Source organism: Hevea brasiliensis, chromosome 9 (genome assembly GCF_030052815.1).
Source record: "Hevea brasiliensis isolate MT/VB/25A 57/8 chromosome 9, ASM3005281v1, whole genome shotgun sequence".
NCBI lineage: Eukaryota > Viridiplantae > Streptophyta > Magnoliopsida > Malpighiales > Euphorbiaceae > Hevea > Hevea brasiliensis.
Window position 1 is genome coordinate 37,729,008 of NC_079501.1, and position 19,628 is coordinate 37,748,635.

Consider the following 19,628-nt stretch of genomic DNA (forward strand, 5'->3'; position numbering starts at 1 on the left):
AAGCACTTAAGAGAATGAAAGTGGATAAAGCCTGTGGACTAGATGGAATACCAATTGAAGTGTGGAAGTGTGGAAGTGTGGAAGTGTTTGGGAGATATGAGAGTGGCATGGTTAACTAAATTATTTAATAAGATTCTAAACTCAAAGAAAATGCCTGATGAATGGAGAAGGAGTATTTTAGTACCTATTTTTAAAAATAAAGGAGACATACAGAGTTGCTCAAACTATAGGAGAATTAAACTCATGAGCCATAAGAAGTTGTGGGAGAGAGTTGTGGAGCATCAACTACGTCATGTTACTTCTATTTCTCTCAATCAATTTGGCTTCATGCCCAGTCGTTCAACTACGGAAGCGATCTTTCTCATTAGAAGCTTGATGGAGAAATATAGAGATGTGAAGAAAGATCTACACATGGTTTTTATTGATTTGGAGAAGACTTATGATAGTGTTCCAAGAGATATCTTATGGAGTGTGTTAGAACAAACGAGGGTATCTATTAGGTATATACAAGTGTTGAAAGATATGTATGAAGGAGTAACTACTATTGTGCGCACAGTGGGAGGGGACATAAGAGATTTTTCGATCTCAATTGGATTACACCAAGGATCAGCTATAAGCCCTTACCTTTTTACATTAGTTTTAAATGAATTGATGAAACATATACAAGAGAGTATTCCTTGGTGCATGATGTTTGCGAATGATATTGTTCTGATAGATGAGACGCGAGAAGGAGTCAATAGAAAGCTAGAGCTTTGGAGAAGTACTCTAGAGTTAAAGGGCTTTAAGTTAAGTAGAACGAAGACAGAATATATGCATTGCAAGTTCAGTGAAGGCCAAACTAGTGATAGGGAAGGAGTTAGTTTGGATGGAGTGGTACTGTGCCAAAGTAATCACTTTAAATATCTCGGCTCAGTCCTTCAAGTAGATGGGGGATGTGAGGGGGATGTGAGGAGGATGTTAGTCATAGGATTAAAGCCGGATGGTTGAAGTGGAGATGTGTTACGTGAGTTTTAAGTGATCGCAAGATTCCTAATAAGTTGAAAGGAAAATTTTACCATACGACCGGCTATATTATATGGTAGTGAGTGTTGCGCACTGAAGGAGTGGTATGCGTCTAAGATAAGAGTTGCACAGATGAGAATGTTAAGGTGGATGAGTGGCCATATTAAACTAGATAAAGTCCGTAATGAAAATATTAGAGAAAAGGTAGGAGTGGTGCTAATTGAGGATAAATTGAGAGAAGGGAGATTGAGGTGGTTTAGTCATGTGAAGCGTAGACATACGGAAGCTCCAGTTAGACAAGTAAAGCACATTAGGTTAGAGGATAGAAAGAAAAAAAGGAATAGATCTAAATTAATTTGGAGGAGAGTAATACAATATGACCTAGAAGTATTACACATTTCTGAGGATTTAATCTAAAATCGTTAGAGTAGAAAAAACGAATCCACATAGTCGATCTCAAATTTTTGGGATAAAGACTTAGTTTAGTTGAGTTGAGTTGAGTTGAGTTTTAAAGATATTTAATTTTTTTATGAAAAATAATTTTTTAATTTTTTTTATTTTTATTAAATAATTAAAAAAATAAAAAAATGTTATTATTATTATTTTTTTTTTCTTTCAACAAAGAATGTTATTTGAAAAAAATAAAAATAAAACAATGACTTAGCATTTTGGACACTTTGGACTGATGTGACACCATGACAGCAATTTGTTACATACAGTTAATATTATATCAATATCATGAGAAATGTTGGCCTTGCTTTCCAATGCAAGGGACGGCTTTTTACGGGGTCAAGGACGAGCTGTAAGCTAACTTAGGGGATGGCAACCGATTGATATTTTTAGGTAATTGATTTAATTGAATTTTATTAAAATAAATTTAAATAATATATAATTAAATTTAAAATAAATTTTATTTTATTTTTTTTTAAAATGAAGTTTGTTTTAAAAATTATTTAGATGAATTTAAATTTAAAAAATATATTTATATTAAATTTAAATTTTATTTATTAAGTATAGTTATTAAAATTTATTTATATAAATAATTAATTATATATAAAGTATATATTTTTTCATATTATATCTTAAATAAGTAGAATTTAAATATTTTATAAAATTATTAAATTTGTAAAAAAAATTATAAATAAATATATTTTATATAGATTATTAATTAAAAAGTATATAAAATTAAATGAAAGAGTTTTTTTTGAAAAAAATAAAAGACATAATATAATTTTAAAATATAAAATTTCATACTAATTATATAAGAAAATTTAAGATAAATAATAGTAATTATTTTAATTTAAAAGATTTGATCATATTAACATAATATTTAATTTGACTTTTTAATGAGAATTATTTTCACAAATAATGAAATATCAAATTCCAAAAAAAAAAAGAGATACTAAATCCTCTTAAAAATGTACTAAAATTCAGATTTATTAATAAAAATAAATTGAGAATAAAAATATATTTAATTCAAAAGATTATAAATTTTAAAATTATTAAAAAAATAATCACTAATAAAAATAATCACTTGTAACCATCTAAAAACCTTATAAAATAAGGAGAAGATATTAAAGTATGATAGATTTTTTTAAAAAGAATTTGAATAATTTAAAATATTTTAATAAAATTTGAGATGAATTTAAATTAAAGATATTAATTAAATTTAGATTATCTATAAATAAGTTATAATCTCACCTCAATATCCAAATCCAGTTTGAATTGGAAGATAAATCCATCTTAAACAAAACTCCATCTATAAATGAACACCATAAAAACCCTAAAGGATACCAACTTATTACTGGTTTCCGTGAATGAAGAGAAAATATTAAAAGATTTAAAAAAAAAAAAATCCTAGTGAAAATAAAGTTCGTTAACTCCACGCTACTTTAGGAACGCGTGGGTATTGCTTGCCACACGCAGACCTCACGCTCATCATACGGAGCTGAGCTGTTTCTCTTTCCTCTCTCTGCGCTTTCCTTAGGATTAGACTTGTAAATTCTCTTCTGTGTTCTTCACTTATTTCAAATCCTACACCTTTTCTCTTTATCTTTATAGGGATTTCTTATCAGAATTGAGGATGTGGATGCCTAGATGGGTGAAAATAGGGTTGCAATGAAGATGTGGAAACCGATTCCCAATAGGAATTTGATTATGGAATTGAAATCGCGCGAATCCAAGACGAGTTTTTTCATATTCGGATGCCGATTCCGATACCGATTCCAATCGGCATTCGATTCCTATTCGGTAGCCTGTGAGGCTTGCTCTGAACACCAACAACAGAAACAGCGTCACTGTTATTCATTTTCGCGTCCGATTAATGTTAAATTCAAAGTGCTTTAATAGGGTTTTCTTCTTTTCTCTTTTTTTTTGGGGGGGGATTTTTTAGTGGTGTGTGTTTCTGTTTGGCTCTATTGTTTTTTTTTTTTTCGTTTTTGGAGTCTTTTTCTTTCGTTTATGTGGATAATGGATCTCGGTTCGCGTGAGGATGATGGTGAGTTTGCGGAGAAAGACCCGACAGGTCGATACATTCGGGTATGTATTATTTGAAATTATCCCTTTTTTTGGTCAAGAAAATTGAACTAATTGAAGATGAAGTTGAATTTCTTTAACTATCTTGTTTTTGTCACTCGAAAGTAAATATCAATTTGATAGTGTGAAATGATTTGCTTAAGCTCAGCTGAATAGAGACTATGGAAATGAATTAGGAAACAGGGACTAGATAAAGGTCATGATTTGTGTTTAATGAAAGTGTGATTCCTGGCATTAGGAACTCGATGTCTTGTTTGTCTTATTGGAAATACTGTTTTGGTGAATTGGCTTTTTTGCTTACTGTTTTGTTTTGTTTTGTTTTATTTTTACTCCTTCAGTATGATGAAATATTGGGGAGAGGTGCATTCAAGACTGTGTATGGATCTGCAACCAATCTTCTTTAGTTTCCTTTCTTTTAACTCCGGTGGTTTTCTGTTTATTTGTTGACTTAGTCATTTTCCTCTTTTGGGTCACATTGCTATATGATTAGACATAAAGCATTTGATGAAGTTGATGGAATTGAAGTTGCGTGGAACCAAGTGAGTATTGAAGATGTGTTGCAGTCACCTGATCAGCTAGAAAGATTACATTCAGAGGTTCATCTGCTGAAGTCACTGAAACATGAAAATATCATGAAATTCTATCACTCTTGGGTGGATGATAAGAACAAGACTATTAACATGATAACAGAATTATTCACTTCTGGGAGTTTGAGGCAGTGTGTTCCTTATACTTTTTCATATTTTGTTATTTCACTTATTTATTCGTCTTCCATGTTTGCTTATATAATTCATTGTTTTTTTGGGATGTAGATACCGCAAGAAGCATAAGAGTGTTGATATAAAGGCCATCAAAAACTGGGCAAGACAGATCCTTCGAGGTTTACAGTATTTGCATAGTCACAGTCCTCCTATCATTCATCGTGATTTGAAATGTGACAATGTATTTGTTAATGGAAACAATGGGGAAGTTAAAATTGGAGATCTTGGACTAGCAATTGTTATGCAACAGCCTACAGCCCGAAGTGTTATAGGTAATGTAATGGCTTCAGTTTTTCTGTAATGCCTCACTGTAGTCCAACCACAACCTCCTTAGATTGAAAATTGCAATCCATTGTTGATTGTGCAGGCACTCCTGAATTCATGGCTCCAGAGCTCTATGAAGAGGAATACAATGAACTTGTTGACATATATTCCTTTGGCATGTGCATGTTAGAAATGGTTACCTGTGAATACCCATATGGCGAATGCAAGAACCCAGCACAAATATATAAGAAGGTTACCTCGGTAAGTTTAAGAGTTTAAGGCCATCTGCAAATTGTGAGTTGGTTTTCTTTTACGTTTAGTTGGTTGTCGCTTCATCTTTATGGTTTCCTTTTATTGTTTGCAGGGCATTAAGCCTGCTTCTCTTGGTAAAGTAAGTGACCCCCAGGTCAAGCAGTTCATAGAGAAGTGTCTAGTTCCAGTATCTATGAGATTGCCTGCATCAGAACTTCTGAAAGACCCATTCCTAGCAACGGAAAATTCTAAGGAAATTGTTTCTATATCTTTGGGGATACCAGATCTTGTGTCCAAAGAAGTCAAATGGCTGCAATCAGAATCCCATCCCATGGACATTGACATTATCAAGAAACTTTCGATAGGCTCTTGTACAAAAAGCATCATCGATGAGGTTCTGCCAATCTCAAATTTAGAATTGCATAGGTTCACTGAGAACAATGAGTTCAGGTTAAGAGGGGAGAAAAATGATGATAATACAATTTCACTGACTCTGCGCATTGTTGAACGATGTGGTGAGTTTATCTGCTTTACTAACTGGATTTTTCCCCCTTTAACTGCAATCTAAATAATGATTTTTTTTTTAACAGGTGGAGTAAAGAATATCCATTTTACTTTTTATCTTGACACTGATACTACATTTTCAATAGCTGAAGAGATGGTTGAACAACTTGATTTGTCAAATGAAGATGTGGCTATCATTGCCGAGTTGATTGATGCATTGATAATGAAGCTTGTTCCCTGCTGGAGTCCTTCATTTGGAAGCACATCAAGTATACCAAATGGTTCTTCGGGCCTACAAAATGATGCAACTTCCAAGGCAGTTAGCGAACATGATTTCTTGCCTTCAGTTAATGTGATTGGTCAAGAGAATTCAGAATCATTCAATTCAGGCATATCTGCGGAATTTCATATGACAATTGCCTCTGATGCCAGCACTAACAAGCCCTTGGGATCTTCTGACTACTCTGTTGAGTTGAATACAACTGATTTTGGTTCTGATTTTGGGATGCATGTTGATAGTGTTTCTAAATATGACAAATCCACAAAAAATGCCGAGGATAGTCTTTCTGAACTAAAGCTGGAGCTCAATGCGATTGATATGCAGTATAATCAATGCTTCCAAGAACTCTTGAGGATGAGGGAGGAAGCTATAGAAAATGCCAAAAAGAAATGGACAACAAAAAGGAATATACGCGTCATGTAATGTGCTAGATTTTCTTAGGATTTATTCTCCTTGGCTCTGCTGGCCGCATTGGAAGAAGCCTGTTTTTTTGGCACCTTCTTTTTATTTTTTTATTTTTTTGTTGACCAGTTGATTTAACTTTGATCATAGCTATTTTCTTGTAGACAGATATTGGGGCACTCAAGGGTGCAACTTTGTCTATTCATTAATAGTTGATTTTATCCAACAACTCTTTCAAATACGTTAGCATTCTTTATGTAAACATGACTGAAGGTACTGCTTATTGATATAGAACTGGCAGGGTCTGGAATTATATAGGTAATATGAGCCCCTGTAAAACAATGAGAGTTCCAAATCTTTTCTAAGACGAAGGTCAATAGGGAACTTACCAACTTCCAGACTCTAAACTGTATTGGTCAATTCAGTTCCACCTTATGCTCCTATCTCACTTACAAGCACCTTATGGTTGGCTCTTTAATCCCTCAAATAAAGTAATTGGGAATTGGGATGCTATACTATCATATTGGAGATGGATATTTCATACTTGACAAGTTTAAGGTGCTTAATGGTGGTGTTGTTGAATGTGCAAGACATGACATCAAAGGATAGTTTTAAAGCTTTAAGATACATGCTTTAGTTAGGGAAGTCCTCTCACTAGGATTCCATTGACCTACCAGTCCTATTTTCATTGCATAACAAATATCCTTTGATGATGACTTCGTGTTCCATTCATGGATTGTTTAATCCAATCAGCTTTCAAGATGTAGAAGAAGATTATTGCTTTTTCTTTAGTGGCTTAAAGCAGGACAACAACTCTGCTTTAAGATGATTTATAAATAACTAAACTAATCATTGTTCCCCATTCAGTAGTCGAACATTCTTTGATTGATGATTGTGAGTGTCACGAGTAGCAATCATATTACCACTTCTTTGGCCTTTTGTTTCTCAATTATTCCCACTCCAAATTATATTACTACTTAAATGGCAGTATTATAAATTCGGCTGATGCATGCAAAACAATCAATTTCTAGTTTTTAAACAAGAGGAAGGCATTAAACAGGGGCATCTTCTTGACCGATGATAACTTGAATCTATCATTGAGATAAACAGAAACTAGCTACGAGTAAATCCCAACAAATTTAATGGCTTTGCAAGTGGAAGAAACAGCAGGAATAGAACCACCATGATAGTTGTTTACAATGATGACAAGAAACAACAAACAAGAACAATTTCACATTCTCCTTGACAAGAGAATAAGCACAGTAATCAATTGCCACAACCACATACGTGTTGGTGAATGGTCTTATAGAAATGTTTTCTGATTTAAATACTGAAGCAACAAGTGCAGCAAATATAATGGGCTTTCCACAAAGATATAATAACCAAAGCTTACTATTATTGCAGAGATGGCAGCTCCAAAGTTTTGAGCATTACACTAGGTTATGACTGACAAAGGAAACCTCCTTATTTCAAGGAGTATAACTAAACATGCCTTGTTTGAATAACATCCAGTTTGCACTTCACTAATTATGCAGGAAGCAAGCAGAGTTGCAAGTTTATATGAAAAAAAGTGTCTCCAAACTTCCCCAAAAATTAAGATCTTGCACTGTCCAAATTTACAGCAAATTCACCTTTTGCACTCTTCTAATTAAGCAGCACACAAAGGTTCCACATTCAAATACCCGCCTGATAGCGCCTCAGTCAGCTCTTCTTCACACTGTTACTTAAGTCACTTCTTCAAAATTTCTTGTTCGCCCACTATCATGCACCTCTTTTTTCTTACCAGTTTTCAATGTAAACAAACTAGTATCAGACACATTCAGCATTTGAACATATTCTCAATTCTCAAATGGTTTTAATATAATAAGAGACATGCTGTTCTAATATGAAGATTTTTTTCCCCCTCAACCGGATATTTTGCAATTATTTGACATATCACTTTAGCCAATTGCCTATTGCCTACAGTTATGACAACATCAAGTTCTTTATCAGACCTTCAATATGTGTCCAAGGCATAGATAGTCTGCATTTAAGTTGGTAAAATTTTCATTATTTCATTGGAAAGTATCATGCTTTTGCCTCTTTTCACTCACAACAGATGATAAGTCTGCAATTACTCCATCAAAGTAGATGCATAGGCAAACTCCATTACTTCCATTTTGCTTAAGAGAGGAAATAATTGAGTTGGTCATTAAAACACTCCAAACAACCAGCATTACTAATCTATGATCGATGCACATAAGAAATCTCCTTAGCCGCTAAAAATTCAAATTCAATAGCACAAAAAATAACATTACAGAGAGAATTATTCACAATGTATCGACAAACTAAACAATCCAATACAATATCCACATAAAGAACGCAACAACAATGCACGTTGAAGAACAAGAGAATATTTGCAATTGATGAGATCTTCTTGGACAAGATGAATATGTAGTAGCATCCATACACTTACACCAACACAATGAGAGATGAACAAAATGCCGCATGACTGCTACCAGTTTTCCTTTACTATTTTGGATTTCTCAAGTATGAACTTCCCTTCCTTGTACTTTTGTGCTTCCTCATAAGCTCGTTCATATTTCCAACCAAGCACCTCATTACAGTCACAACAATAGACATCAGCAACTGTGTGGAGGCCAGTCATTAGCTGCCTGTCCTCCTTTGGCCCAACCATAATGTTCATTGCATGAGAGAATAAAAAGGCTCGACCATGTCGCCCCTAAGATGACAATATGATAATTTATTGGATGCAAGAAAAGAAATAGTTGATCATGCAGCTTAAATTAAGCAAAAATGTTGGAGCAAACGTGTATCAAATCCTTCAAGTAAGGTCACCTTCAAGCGATGGAAAATAGACAAAACCAATTTTCATTTGCTACATGAGTCTTAATTCGGTTCTTAATTCTGTTAAAGTCCCAAGCCATGACAGACATCAAATTCTAAATACAATTCTCATTCCTTTTGTTATTTCACTTTTTTAACAGTGCTTTCTGGTTGCTACTTGATGAAACGCAGAACAGATTCAATACAAAGTGCACCCAAATTAGAAAAAGCTTTAAGCTTCACCTGAAAAGCCTTAGAAATTACATCATCGTGGAGTGCAACATGGTTTCTACAATTACAGCAACTGTACAATCTTGGCCCAACCAACTCCGCCATTGATACCAAATTAACAGCACTCACCAACCAGTACCTCCAAATTAAGATCTTTTAAGGGAATAAATCCAAATAAAACAAACAGCATTGATCCATTAAAACAAAATTGAATCAACAACATAAAAGAACAGAAACTTACTTTCTAAATCAACCAGCTAAATGACACACCATTTTAGCTTCTCTTTGACGAAACATCTGCACCAAAAGACGATACAGAGCAACAAAAGAAGACGAAAGATCAAAATTTGAGCTCGAGAGATGAAACAACAATTGACCAAAACAGTAAAAATATAAAAAGAGCGAAAAGAGAAACAATCAATCAGAAATGACAAGTGATCAGGGCCAATAAAGCGGCAAAACCCAAAATTGAAACTGCTTTTCTAAAAAGAATCACTTAAATCATATACCAAAAGAATTGAACTTCAATGATAAGTCTGCTTGGAGATTATGAATTGGGTATCACAGCAATCATCACATCACCAGTGAATGCAAAGATTTAGCTTATTAATGATATCGATTAAAAAGAATTCTGAAGTGTTAATAAACAAACCTGCCAACAGAGCCATAGGGTGAGTAAATGTGCAGAATGTGTTAAGAGAAAGTTTTGGCCTTTAGGGTTCTATCAACCAATGAATTGAGTTTGTGTCTGAGTTCGGTGAGTGCCTGATCAGAAAGATGACAAGTTGCATTTTGGAGATTCAAGGAAATTGACACTGGATTTTGCACAAAATTACAAAACCAACCATTTTCTTTTAATTTTTTTTTTAAATGGAATAAAAAAACCCATTTCCATCATGCTAGTGCAGTCCAATTAACTGTGTTAGCTGACCGTGAATTATTCAGTTATAATTAAATGAATTTGATAAATTTGATTATTTTAGTGAGGGTAAGTTTAATTTAATTTAATTTTTAATTAGTTATTTTGAAAATTTTTTATTTTTAATTTGATTGGCATTGATTTATAATGAATTAATTAAAATAACTAAATTTATATTAATTAATATATTTATTATTATTATTATTTTATTAATAATATTTAATTTGTAATTATTTGTATTAATAATAAATCATAATTATTATTTTTATGAGTAAAAAATAGTAAAATGTATGTGTATCAATAATTAATTAATAATATAAAATATATATTATTTTTTTTTAATTAATTCAGTTAATTAATCGAATATTTTCAATTTCGATTAGGTTTTATTTTTTCTTAATTTTGATTTAATTCAGTTAATATAAATAAAGTCATTAAAATATGAGTTAGCTCAAATTTAGGTTCGATTCAGCTTGTTTAACTAAATGTTCATCCCTAATGCTAGTCAGTCTGGTAATGGAAATCAATGACCTTGTTGGACAGAATTAGAAAAATTTTATTGAAGGACTACTTATAATATATTAATTAAATATTTACACATATATAACTATAAAATCAAGTGTATAAAATAATTTTTAATTGTATAGATATAAATAAAAATTTTTTAATTTAAATGACATAAAAAATAAAAGGTTAAATGAGAGAAAGATAAATAATTTTTTTATATTGAACCATAAAAGAGCAAAAAATAAAACTACACTTAATTAAATTATACTTAATTTTGAAATAATAATTACCAATTAAATTTTAATTTATAAATATAAAAATTTAAATAATTAATTTTTAATTAAACTTTTACACACAATAACAATCAAGTAATTTTTGCACTTCAATTTTAATCATAATAAACAAATTATAAATTATTAAGAGTCAATAGAAAATTTAAGTGGCTAATTATTTAAAAATTAAAATTTATTAAACATGTTTAAGAATTTTTTATAAATATTTAGAAAAATTAATAAGAAAAATTGAGAAACTAATTAACAGAAATTAAATTTTAATACACCTATTAAAAAGTTCTGCAAATGTTTGGGGTCCAGGCTCCTCTAGCTCCGCATTTGTTGAAGGTGGCTTCGCATCCATGGCTGTGCCCGCCCCTACTTAGGTGCTGCTTCCTTTCCTTTTGTCCTCGTTTATCATTGCAAGAGGTTGGGAATTATTGAATATATTAACGTCTTGTTTGGTTAGAGTTAAGTAGATTAACAAAGTAAAATTTTTTGGGAATTCTAAAAAAAAGAAAATTATTTAGCTTGCATTATCAAATTAACTTCTTAAAAAGTAAACAATTTTATTTCTCTTATGTAAACGAAATAACTTATCTATGTGGGACTTGGTAAGTTGCACTTTCTAGCTAGGTATAATATAATTTATCAATTTATTCTTTAATTTGTCAACTTTAAATTATATTATGGACATTATTATTTTTTATAATTTAAAAATAAATTACCTCATTAAAAGTTAATTTATATATCAAACACATTTATATTATATTTCTTAGAAAATAAGGCCCCTAAAATTATTCTTCTTAGAAAATATTTTAAACCAAACAAATCCTAAAGTGTTATTTGGTTGAGGGTATATTTACTTAAAAACTTTAAGTTTCAAAAAAAGTTTACAAATTCAACTTTTTTAGTTGACATTTTATCTTAACTTCCTGTAAAGTCAAAGAAGTCACTTTTCACTTTTTAGGAAATAACTTACTTACCTCTGTGGGAGCTTGAATCAAACGAGACCTAAATTTCAAAATAATTTTTGAAAGAAAGATCAATTTTCCCTCTAAACTTTCAATCCTTGTTCAAGTAAGCTTGTATTTAAGTTTATGCTCAAATTAACTCATAGCTTTTGATTTAAGCTCAAACCAATTCAATTTTTGATGTAAAAAAAATTAAAATAATAATTTTTCAGATTTTTAATAATAAAATATTAACTTTCACATTTTTAAAATTTTAACAATTATTTACTATTGAAAAAAAAGAAAAGTAAAAATTTGAAGAAATATTTCTTCTAGAAGTAGATCCAAATTTACTTTTCTCTTTATTTATGTTTTTTCTCTCTAAATCAAAAGTAAATCCAAAGCTGCTCTTTCTTCTTCCTCATGAAAACCTGATTCCAATAGTAACCACAGTTCGTGATGAAAACCTGGTCACTGTTTGCTATTCCTCTTTGCTTCTTTGATCCTCATAGTCCATATGCACTTTCCCTCTAAAATGACAATGGAAAAATTGGAGCTGATTGTTGGGACCTGCACAAGAAAATGAAAGAGCCTTTCTCTAATGAATATTTCTTAGATTTCCTCAACAAAAGGAAAGAGCTTTTGCAAGAAAAAATAAAATTGGAGGCCTGGTCATTATTATACTTTTTTGTGTGTTTTCTTCATGGGTTTGTAAACAAGATTATACCCTTGGGATTATTTTCATGATTATTTATATTTTGAATAATTTAGTAGGACGGACGTAGGAAATTATGATTCTTCAATTTGTATTTTAAATTGTTTAGGTAGATTATTTTCATGTATTTGATCCATTATGTTTTAAATTTATTTTTTTTTTCTCTTCTTGGTAGTTCTCATTCTTGCAAAATTAAGAGGCATTTTTCTCAAAACTCAACATGCAACCAAATTGAAGAAAAATTTGGTGTGACTTCTAATGTAACAATCTAAATTTGGGACGGTGTTAGGGAAATGAGTATGCTAGAAGCCATTAAAACTCTTAACGATCCTGAACATTCTTTTATAAACATTCATGGGGCTCATGGAAGTCATAAAATATTTAAATAATATAAATCAGATAAAATAATTTATTTGCATTAAAAATGTGGTGTGGATTTTTCCTTCTATAACTCTAGTTGTGCCGTAATGTGGACCCTAAAACCTGGTTTAGTATTGTCTTTCCATAAAATTATCACGATACTTGGATATTAACGCCACTAAGTTGGAAGAAAGGAGTTGTCATCCGGATAATATCATAAAAAGGGATATAAGTGGCAACTTACCCATTGCGAATGTCCACTACCCTTCTCTTACTATGAGCTCAATAGCCTAGATTTGATATAGTGGGTACGAGAGAAGGAAGGTATTAAGCACTACTTGGACTTACCTTAGTACAAACGCTAAGTTTATTATTGATTCCTAAAACCTTCCTTATTGTCTCTTTACTAAATTCTCTAAATAATATATTTATGCAAGCTAAGGCTACATACACATCTAAATTCAACAATCAAAAAATAAAATAAAATAAAATAGAATAAAAAGTAGGTGCATGCACATAAAAAGTTCTATTATGTGATATTTCTAAGTTTAAAGAATTAACTCATTTACCATTTTACCCTACATTCATATTTAACTAAGTTAATTACATATCACGTCATGTTACATTTGAATATACAAAATACAAAAGAGAATAAAGTTCTAATATAAGTATTTAAATCTAAATCACATGCATAAAAAGGAGGAAAAGGATCCTAAACATTCATAATCAATCCTAAACATTCACAACCACTAAGTTCATATATGCTCATTTAATTAATTTACATGAAGAAAAAATTGACTAAAAAAGGTAAAAAGTAATTATTTAAATATAAATACAGAATAATAATTGAAAAAATAACAAATAGAAAAAAAAAGAAAAAAAAAAGATGCTTTTTAACTAAAACAAGTCAATATTGAATTTACAAATTAATTTTAATTAATTTAAATGTCCTAATCTAATAAAATTAATTAATCCTAATTTCAATAGGTCTAACATTCATAAAAAAAAATTCATAATAAATCAAAACAATTTGTGGGTGTTAATTTAAAAATACAAAAATGTCCTATTTTAACTAAACTAGTATAATTTTTGGATAATTTCATATCTATACACAAATTTTGAAAATTCTATAAAATAAAAAATTTAATAAAAAAATCCAAAAAAAATATTTAGAACCCTAAACATATCAAACTTTAACCTGTAAAATTGAGAATATTAAAATTAGCAATCTAAAAAAATATATAAAATTAACTAACTCAGTTACAATGCAAACTGACTAGAAAAACCGACTCAGAAGTAAAAAATACATTTAAAATGCTAAACTTATTCAAAAAATTATCAAATTTTATCCATGATAGATAAAACACTGAATTAAAATATAGAAAAAAAAATAAAAACCTAATTTTGTGCATCAATTAATACATAATATTAAAATACCCTATTGCTACCCTAAATTTGATAAATCTATTTAATAAGAATTATCATAATTAATCTACATGGAATTGAAATATAAAAAAATATGGTGACCAACTAGATATCTTAAACTATCATCAGAAAAAATTGCAACCTAAAATAAATTTTCTAAATTGCAAAAATAAAATTAACAAAATTGAATTACATATCAATGCATTTAGCTTCACAGAAATTTCAAAAAATCATTAAAAATAAAAGAATAATGCTTTTTACATCATTCAAAAGGCTATTCCATATGAAAATAACTCATTGAATCTAGTGGAACACTAAAAAATACATAAATAAAAGAGAATATAGTGAAAATACATAAAAAAATAAAAATAATGAAAATAAGCAATATTGGAGTTGTGGGTGCCCAATCAGAGATGTACCTTTCTTTGTATGATTTCAATGGAATTATAGGGCTCCTTTAGCACCTTGGAGAGCTTAGAAAAGAGTTGAAACAAATAAAATAAAACAAATTTTGTCACAACCCAATTTATAGGCCGGATTGGCACTAAGACCTGGGCCTGCCTAAAGCCTCTAAGGCCCGTAGTAAGCCTAATTATTCCTTAACCCAATCCTAAGGCCCATATTGAGCCTAATTTCAAGAAATCAACTAGACAGAGTCCGACCATGACATGGACCACCCATCGAGGAGTTTTTGACTCAACCGACCTGTAAGCACAATATATATCAATTTGGGGAGCTCAGCTTGTAACACCCCTATTTGCATAGCCTGGTATATTTTACTGTTCCGGTGACCGGTATCGGTTTGGACAATTAAAAGGATTAGAACCACATTTAAAACACATAGATAAGCCCTGAACACAAATAATTAGTAATTGCTAAATAGTTAAGTATAAAGAAGAAAAATAAAGCATAAAAAGTTAAATGAGCTGGGAGTTACAACGATGGGTGACCTTCCCGGAAAATGACTGCGAGGTCAGTCTTAACTCAAATTTCGAACTGAAAAATGTGACACCGTGCTCCTTAGGACTATTGCGAACACAGTGTGAAAGAGAAAATCACAGAAAAGAATTTTTAAGCAGGTCAAATAATTAGGTCAGGGATCCGGAAGAAATATCAAATTATTTATAAACCGGATCAGACCGACGATGGGCGATTTGCTCAATTCACTCCTAGAGCTGACTCATGACCTAACTGTCCAATAAAATTTGAGAAATAAAAATTTTGAAATATAGATTTAAATTAAAGAACTAGTGGAAAAATAAATGCAAAAGAAAAAGAAAAAAAAGGAAAAAGCTTATTACATCACCTTACATCACTATTATGACATCATAAATAATTTTGTTTTTTCCTAAAAATATTGACCAAGTCAATTAAGTGAAAATAGACATAAAAATGACAAATTAAAAGAAAAAAAAAACCATTTTGGTCTTCTTCTCAAAATTGTGTCGCCTCTCTCTCTTCTTTCTCTCATCTATCTCATTTTCTTCTTCAACCATGAAAGCTTATATTAAGCTTTCACAACCCTAAAATCCCCATTAATTCCACAACTCTCTTAAGGAAAAATTACCCTTGAGCTTTGATTTGAAGATTGAAGTGAAAAAAAGAAAAGGAAATTTGATAGATTGAAGCTTTGGAAATTCACAAATTGAGGTAAGTGCGACTTCAAGTTTAGATTCTTATTAAATTCATGAATTTAAGTTTAAATGTGATGAAATTATGCAAAGAACCATGAAAATCATAGATGTATGGGAGCTGTGAATTTTCAGCAGCCATGGGATTAGGAGATATTGAAGTATTTTAGTTCAATTAATTATGTATGTAAGCCTAATTAAGTGTGTAGAGAATGTTTAGATACCTTAATTGCATAAATTGAAACACTTAGAAAAATTAAGGTTCTTGACTTAGGGTTTGGGAGAAAAATTGTAGAAAATGGTCAATTGATGTAGTTGACCTTATTTGAGTTGAGAAATGGTCAATTATGACCATTTGTGGTGTGTGTGAATTGTTAGAAATAAGTTTCAATTCAGATTGGTTAGGGTCAATATGCAGGTAGCTTGACCTAGATCCCTTTTAGGGACTAAAACTAAAAATTTACCAACCCAATTGGTGTGAGACCAATTGAGAATAAAACTAGACACAAAATGGACCATTTTTCATCTAGGAATCATGCCCAGAAAGTGACCAAAACTTAGTGAACACTTAGGTCAAATCCGGATTAGGGCACACTGACTTGTACAAAAATGACCAAATGAACAGTAGTTACGTAAATGACCATAACTTGGTCTAGGAAGGTCCAAATGACCTGAATTTTATACCGATAGAAAGCTGAGATATAGCCCTATAATTTTCATGAAGAAAACAAACCTAAATTTTGACCATAACTTGTCTGAAAAACCACCTACAATCAACACACCAAAAATTACCAAAATCCAGAAAATGCCCAGAATTTTGAGTAACACCAAATCTGGCCAGCCATGTTCAAATGGCCATAACTTAGGCTACAACACTCCAAATGGAGTGATTCAAAAAAGAAAATAAAGTTAAGACAATAAGGAATAACTTTGATAAAGGACACTTAACCAAGTTCTCATAGTAACTAAACCAATGGAACAATAAAAATAGGGGACCAAAATTGAGAAATTATAATTTCTCTTAAGAGACTTAGAAATTGAATTGGCAATCAATGCCAACAAAATTGACACCCAAAATGTGGTATATGGGTGCAATTAGAACTAATAAACTTATTAAGTATAAGAAAGTTAACAAATTGACTTAAATAGTATCGTATATAATAACCCCGAAATGAAAATTTTCAAGAACGTTAGTTTAAGCATATTGGGACTAGAATTAAGTATATATGAATTAATTATTGGAATTTAAGTATTAGAAATGGATACTGAAGCACTTTAAATTTATGTGTTTCAATTGGAAAGGGATCTTTGAAGGAGAAATGAAAGTTTGGGAAAATTGAGTCGACAAAAGAGGTTTGTGCACAATTAGTTTTTAATTGAATTTGTTTTGAATATTTTACGTAATTAAATGATTTTATTTTTCCTTATGTACTATGTTTATCAATTATGAGATTTATTTCAATGATTATTGAAATTGGTATAGTAAGCATGAGTCTAGTTTTGTGAAATATTATTTCAATAATTTTTGAATATTGTTTTGAACTGGATAAATTATATTTGGAAAATTGCGTTGGAATTATGTTTTGAATTGTGATGGGTAATTTGCATGAATAAAATACAAAATTTTATTTTGGATTGTGATGAGCATAAAAAGATTATGGAATATTAGAATTGATCTTGAATTAATATTGTGTTGTGATTTATGCTCACAAAAAGGACAAAGAAATGCATGATATGGTTTTATATCTCACTATAGATGCTTGACTAGGTTATTACCCATCTCTATATCATTTGTTGATGAGACAATGGAGTTAGCTTTATTTTGTTTTGAATACCATGGTATGTGCACAGGCTTAGATCCTCCTCTTATTAGAGGTTAGATCTAAGTATTTGTTATGAACCAGTTGGAAGTTGTATTATTGTGTTGTGTACTGTGCACGATGATTCGACCTCCCCGACCGTAGAGAGTTAGAATTCTGATTCGACCTCCCGTGTAACACCCTCCCTGTAGCAATTTCGTACATTCTACTGTTCCGGTGATCGGTATCGGTCCGGACAGCTAGAACGTCTGGAAAAATATTTAAACTAAAATGAGGAATCATAATTATCTCAAATATTAATAAGAAAAATTTAGAAAAAAATTCTAGAAATAAAATACAACCACGTTAAATGAGCCGGTGCCTTAGCGATGGGTAACCAAGTGGAAAGTTGCGGTCATCACAACTAGGAGCCCTAGACCTGGGAGAAAATTCATAAAATAATTTTTGGGACTCCAGAGAAGAGTCATTGAGGTTTTTATGGCATTAGAATACCAAGAAAATATTTAGAAAAATTTTTCAATCGGTACAGACGATTTTGGCTCAACAAGCCAAACAGAGGGCATTTTGGTCATTTCGCCTTCAGAGATGATTTTTGGCTGACTTGTCTAGTTAATTAAATAATTATTATGACATAAAATATAAATAAATATTGCTAAAAATTAAATTAAAAATGAGTAGAAAAGAAAAGAAAAGAAAAATGAAAGAAATTAGGAATTATGACATCACATGATGTCATTAACATACCCCCACCCAATCACCATTTGACAAACAAATAAAAAGAGATAAAAATGAACTTAAAATGAGATAAAAAAACAAAAGAAACCAGCAGTTTCTTCTTCATACGGGCTGAACCAAGAGAGAAAGAGAGAGAGAGAGAGAAACAAAAAAAAGGACCTCCATGAAAGCTCTTGCTCAAGCTTTATTTTCCCTAAGCTTTCCACCTCAAAACCCTAAACTTTCTTCACAAAAAATTATCCCTAAACCTTGAGGAAGCTTTAAGTAGCAGAAAATTGAAGAGAGATTGAAGTTTTAACAAGCCAAGAAAGTGGTCAAAAGAGGTTAGTGTCCAAACTCTCACTATTTTTACTTAATTCATGCTTAATGCCATGAGATAAGTAGAAAATGTAAGAAAAACAAAATAAAAATTATGTGTATTTATTTCCTATAATTTTGGCAGCTTAGGGTTGATTAGGGTTGATGAGTTTGCTTGAAGTAAAGTGGTTCATGGGCTGCCCTTGGTATTAAATGAGTAATTGAACCTAGTTGTGTAAGTGAAATACAAAGTTTAGGCATGTATGAACATGGAAAATGTGGACAATTAACAACAATAGGGTTTGCTCATGTAATGGTTTATTAACCTTGTAATGGTCAATTAGTGACCATTTGAATGTGTGTGAGAAGGAATTGAAGTGAGTAAGGATGTTGGATTTGAGTTTAGGTGAGCTGCCTTAGTTGACCTGCAGGACTAAGTATGAGTCCAGCAGGTTTGGGCAGCCATAACTTGAATTGTAGAGGTTCAATTGGTGCAAGGCCAATTGAACATGAAACTAGACACATAATGGCACAACTTTAGTGAAGAAACCATGCCCATAAAACCAAACCAAGTGGACCAAAAGCTTGCCCTAATCCGGGTGACCTGCAGTCTGCCTGGGCAAAATGACCAAATGAACAGTGTTTGGTCATTTGGCCATAACTCAGTGTAGAAAGGTCTAATTGACCTGAAATTTTACCAGCAATAAGATGAGATATAGGCCAACAACTTTCATGAAGAAACCTAACCCAAATTATGACCAGAACATATTCAAAAGGTGAGTTGCATTCACTGTTCATTGCACTGTAGATATGGTCAGTCTAGAAATTCTGGACAAAATTTCAATCCGGCCAATTGTGGTTTTTGGACCATAACTTGAGCTACAAAACTCCAAATGGAGTGATTCAAAAAAGGAAATACAACTAGACAAAATAAGAA

At 31.2% G+C, this 19,628-nt stretch overlaps 2 protein-coding genes across 7 annotated transcripts; one reads left to right on the forward strand and one right to left on the reverse strand.

Moving 5' to 3' along the window:
- Positions 1–2,877: 2,877 nt before the first annotated feature.
- LOC110653763 (probable serine/threonine-protein kinase WNK10) lies at positions 2,878–6,241 on the forward strand. Of its 4 annotated transcripts, XM_021809538.2 has the most exons (7): positions 2,878–3,540; positions 3,876–3,913; positions 4,028–4,255; positions 4,350–4,570; positions 4,666–4,823; positions 4,927–5,329; positions 5,405–6,241. In XM_021809538.2, exons 1-7 carry the CDS (start codon positions 3,463–3,465, stop codon positions 6,019–6,021), a joined length of 1,743 nt encoding a protein of 580 aa, XP_021665230.2. In that variant the 5' UTR covers positions 2,878–3,462; the 3' UTR covers positions 6,022–6,241. The 4 variants fall into 4 exon arrangements, with proteins under 4 accessions (XP_021665230.2, XP_021665231.2, XP_058009748.1 ...); XM_021809539.2 differs by lacking the exon at positions 3,876–3,913; XM_058153765.1 differs by lacking the exons at positions 3,876–3,913; positions 4,028–4,255.
- Positions 6,242–8,251: 2,010 nt separating this feature from the next.
- Positions 8,252–9,863, reverse strand: LOC110667594 (protein yippee-like At4g27745). 3 transcript variants are annotated; one of them, XM_058153767.1, is made up of 4 exons: positions 9,710–9,863; positions 9,328–9,354; positions 9,070–9,210; positions 8,252–8,722 (listed from the first exon to the last, which is right to left on the reverse strand). In XM_058153767.1, the coding sequence occupies exons 2-4, from the start codon at positions 9,352–9,354 to the stop codon at positions 8,495–8,497; spliced, it is 396 nt and encodes a 131-aa protein (XP_058009750.1). In that variant the 5' UTR covers positions 9,710–9,863; the 3' UTR covers positions 8,252–8,494. The 3 variants fall into 3 exon arrangements, with proteins under 3 accessions (XP_058009750.1, XP_021684180.2, XP_021684177.2); XM_021828488.2 differs by having other exon boundaries at positions 9,070–9,196; positions 9,299–9,354; positions 9,710–9,851; XM_021828485.2 differs by having other exon boundaries at positions 9,299–9,354; positions 9,710–9,851.
- Positions 9,864–19,628: the final 9,765 nt, after the last annotated feature.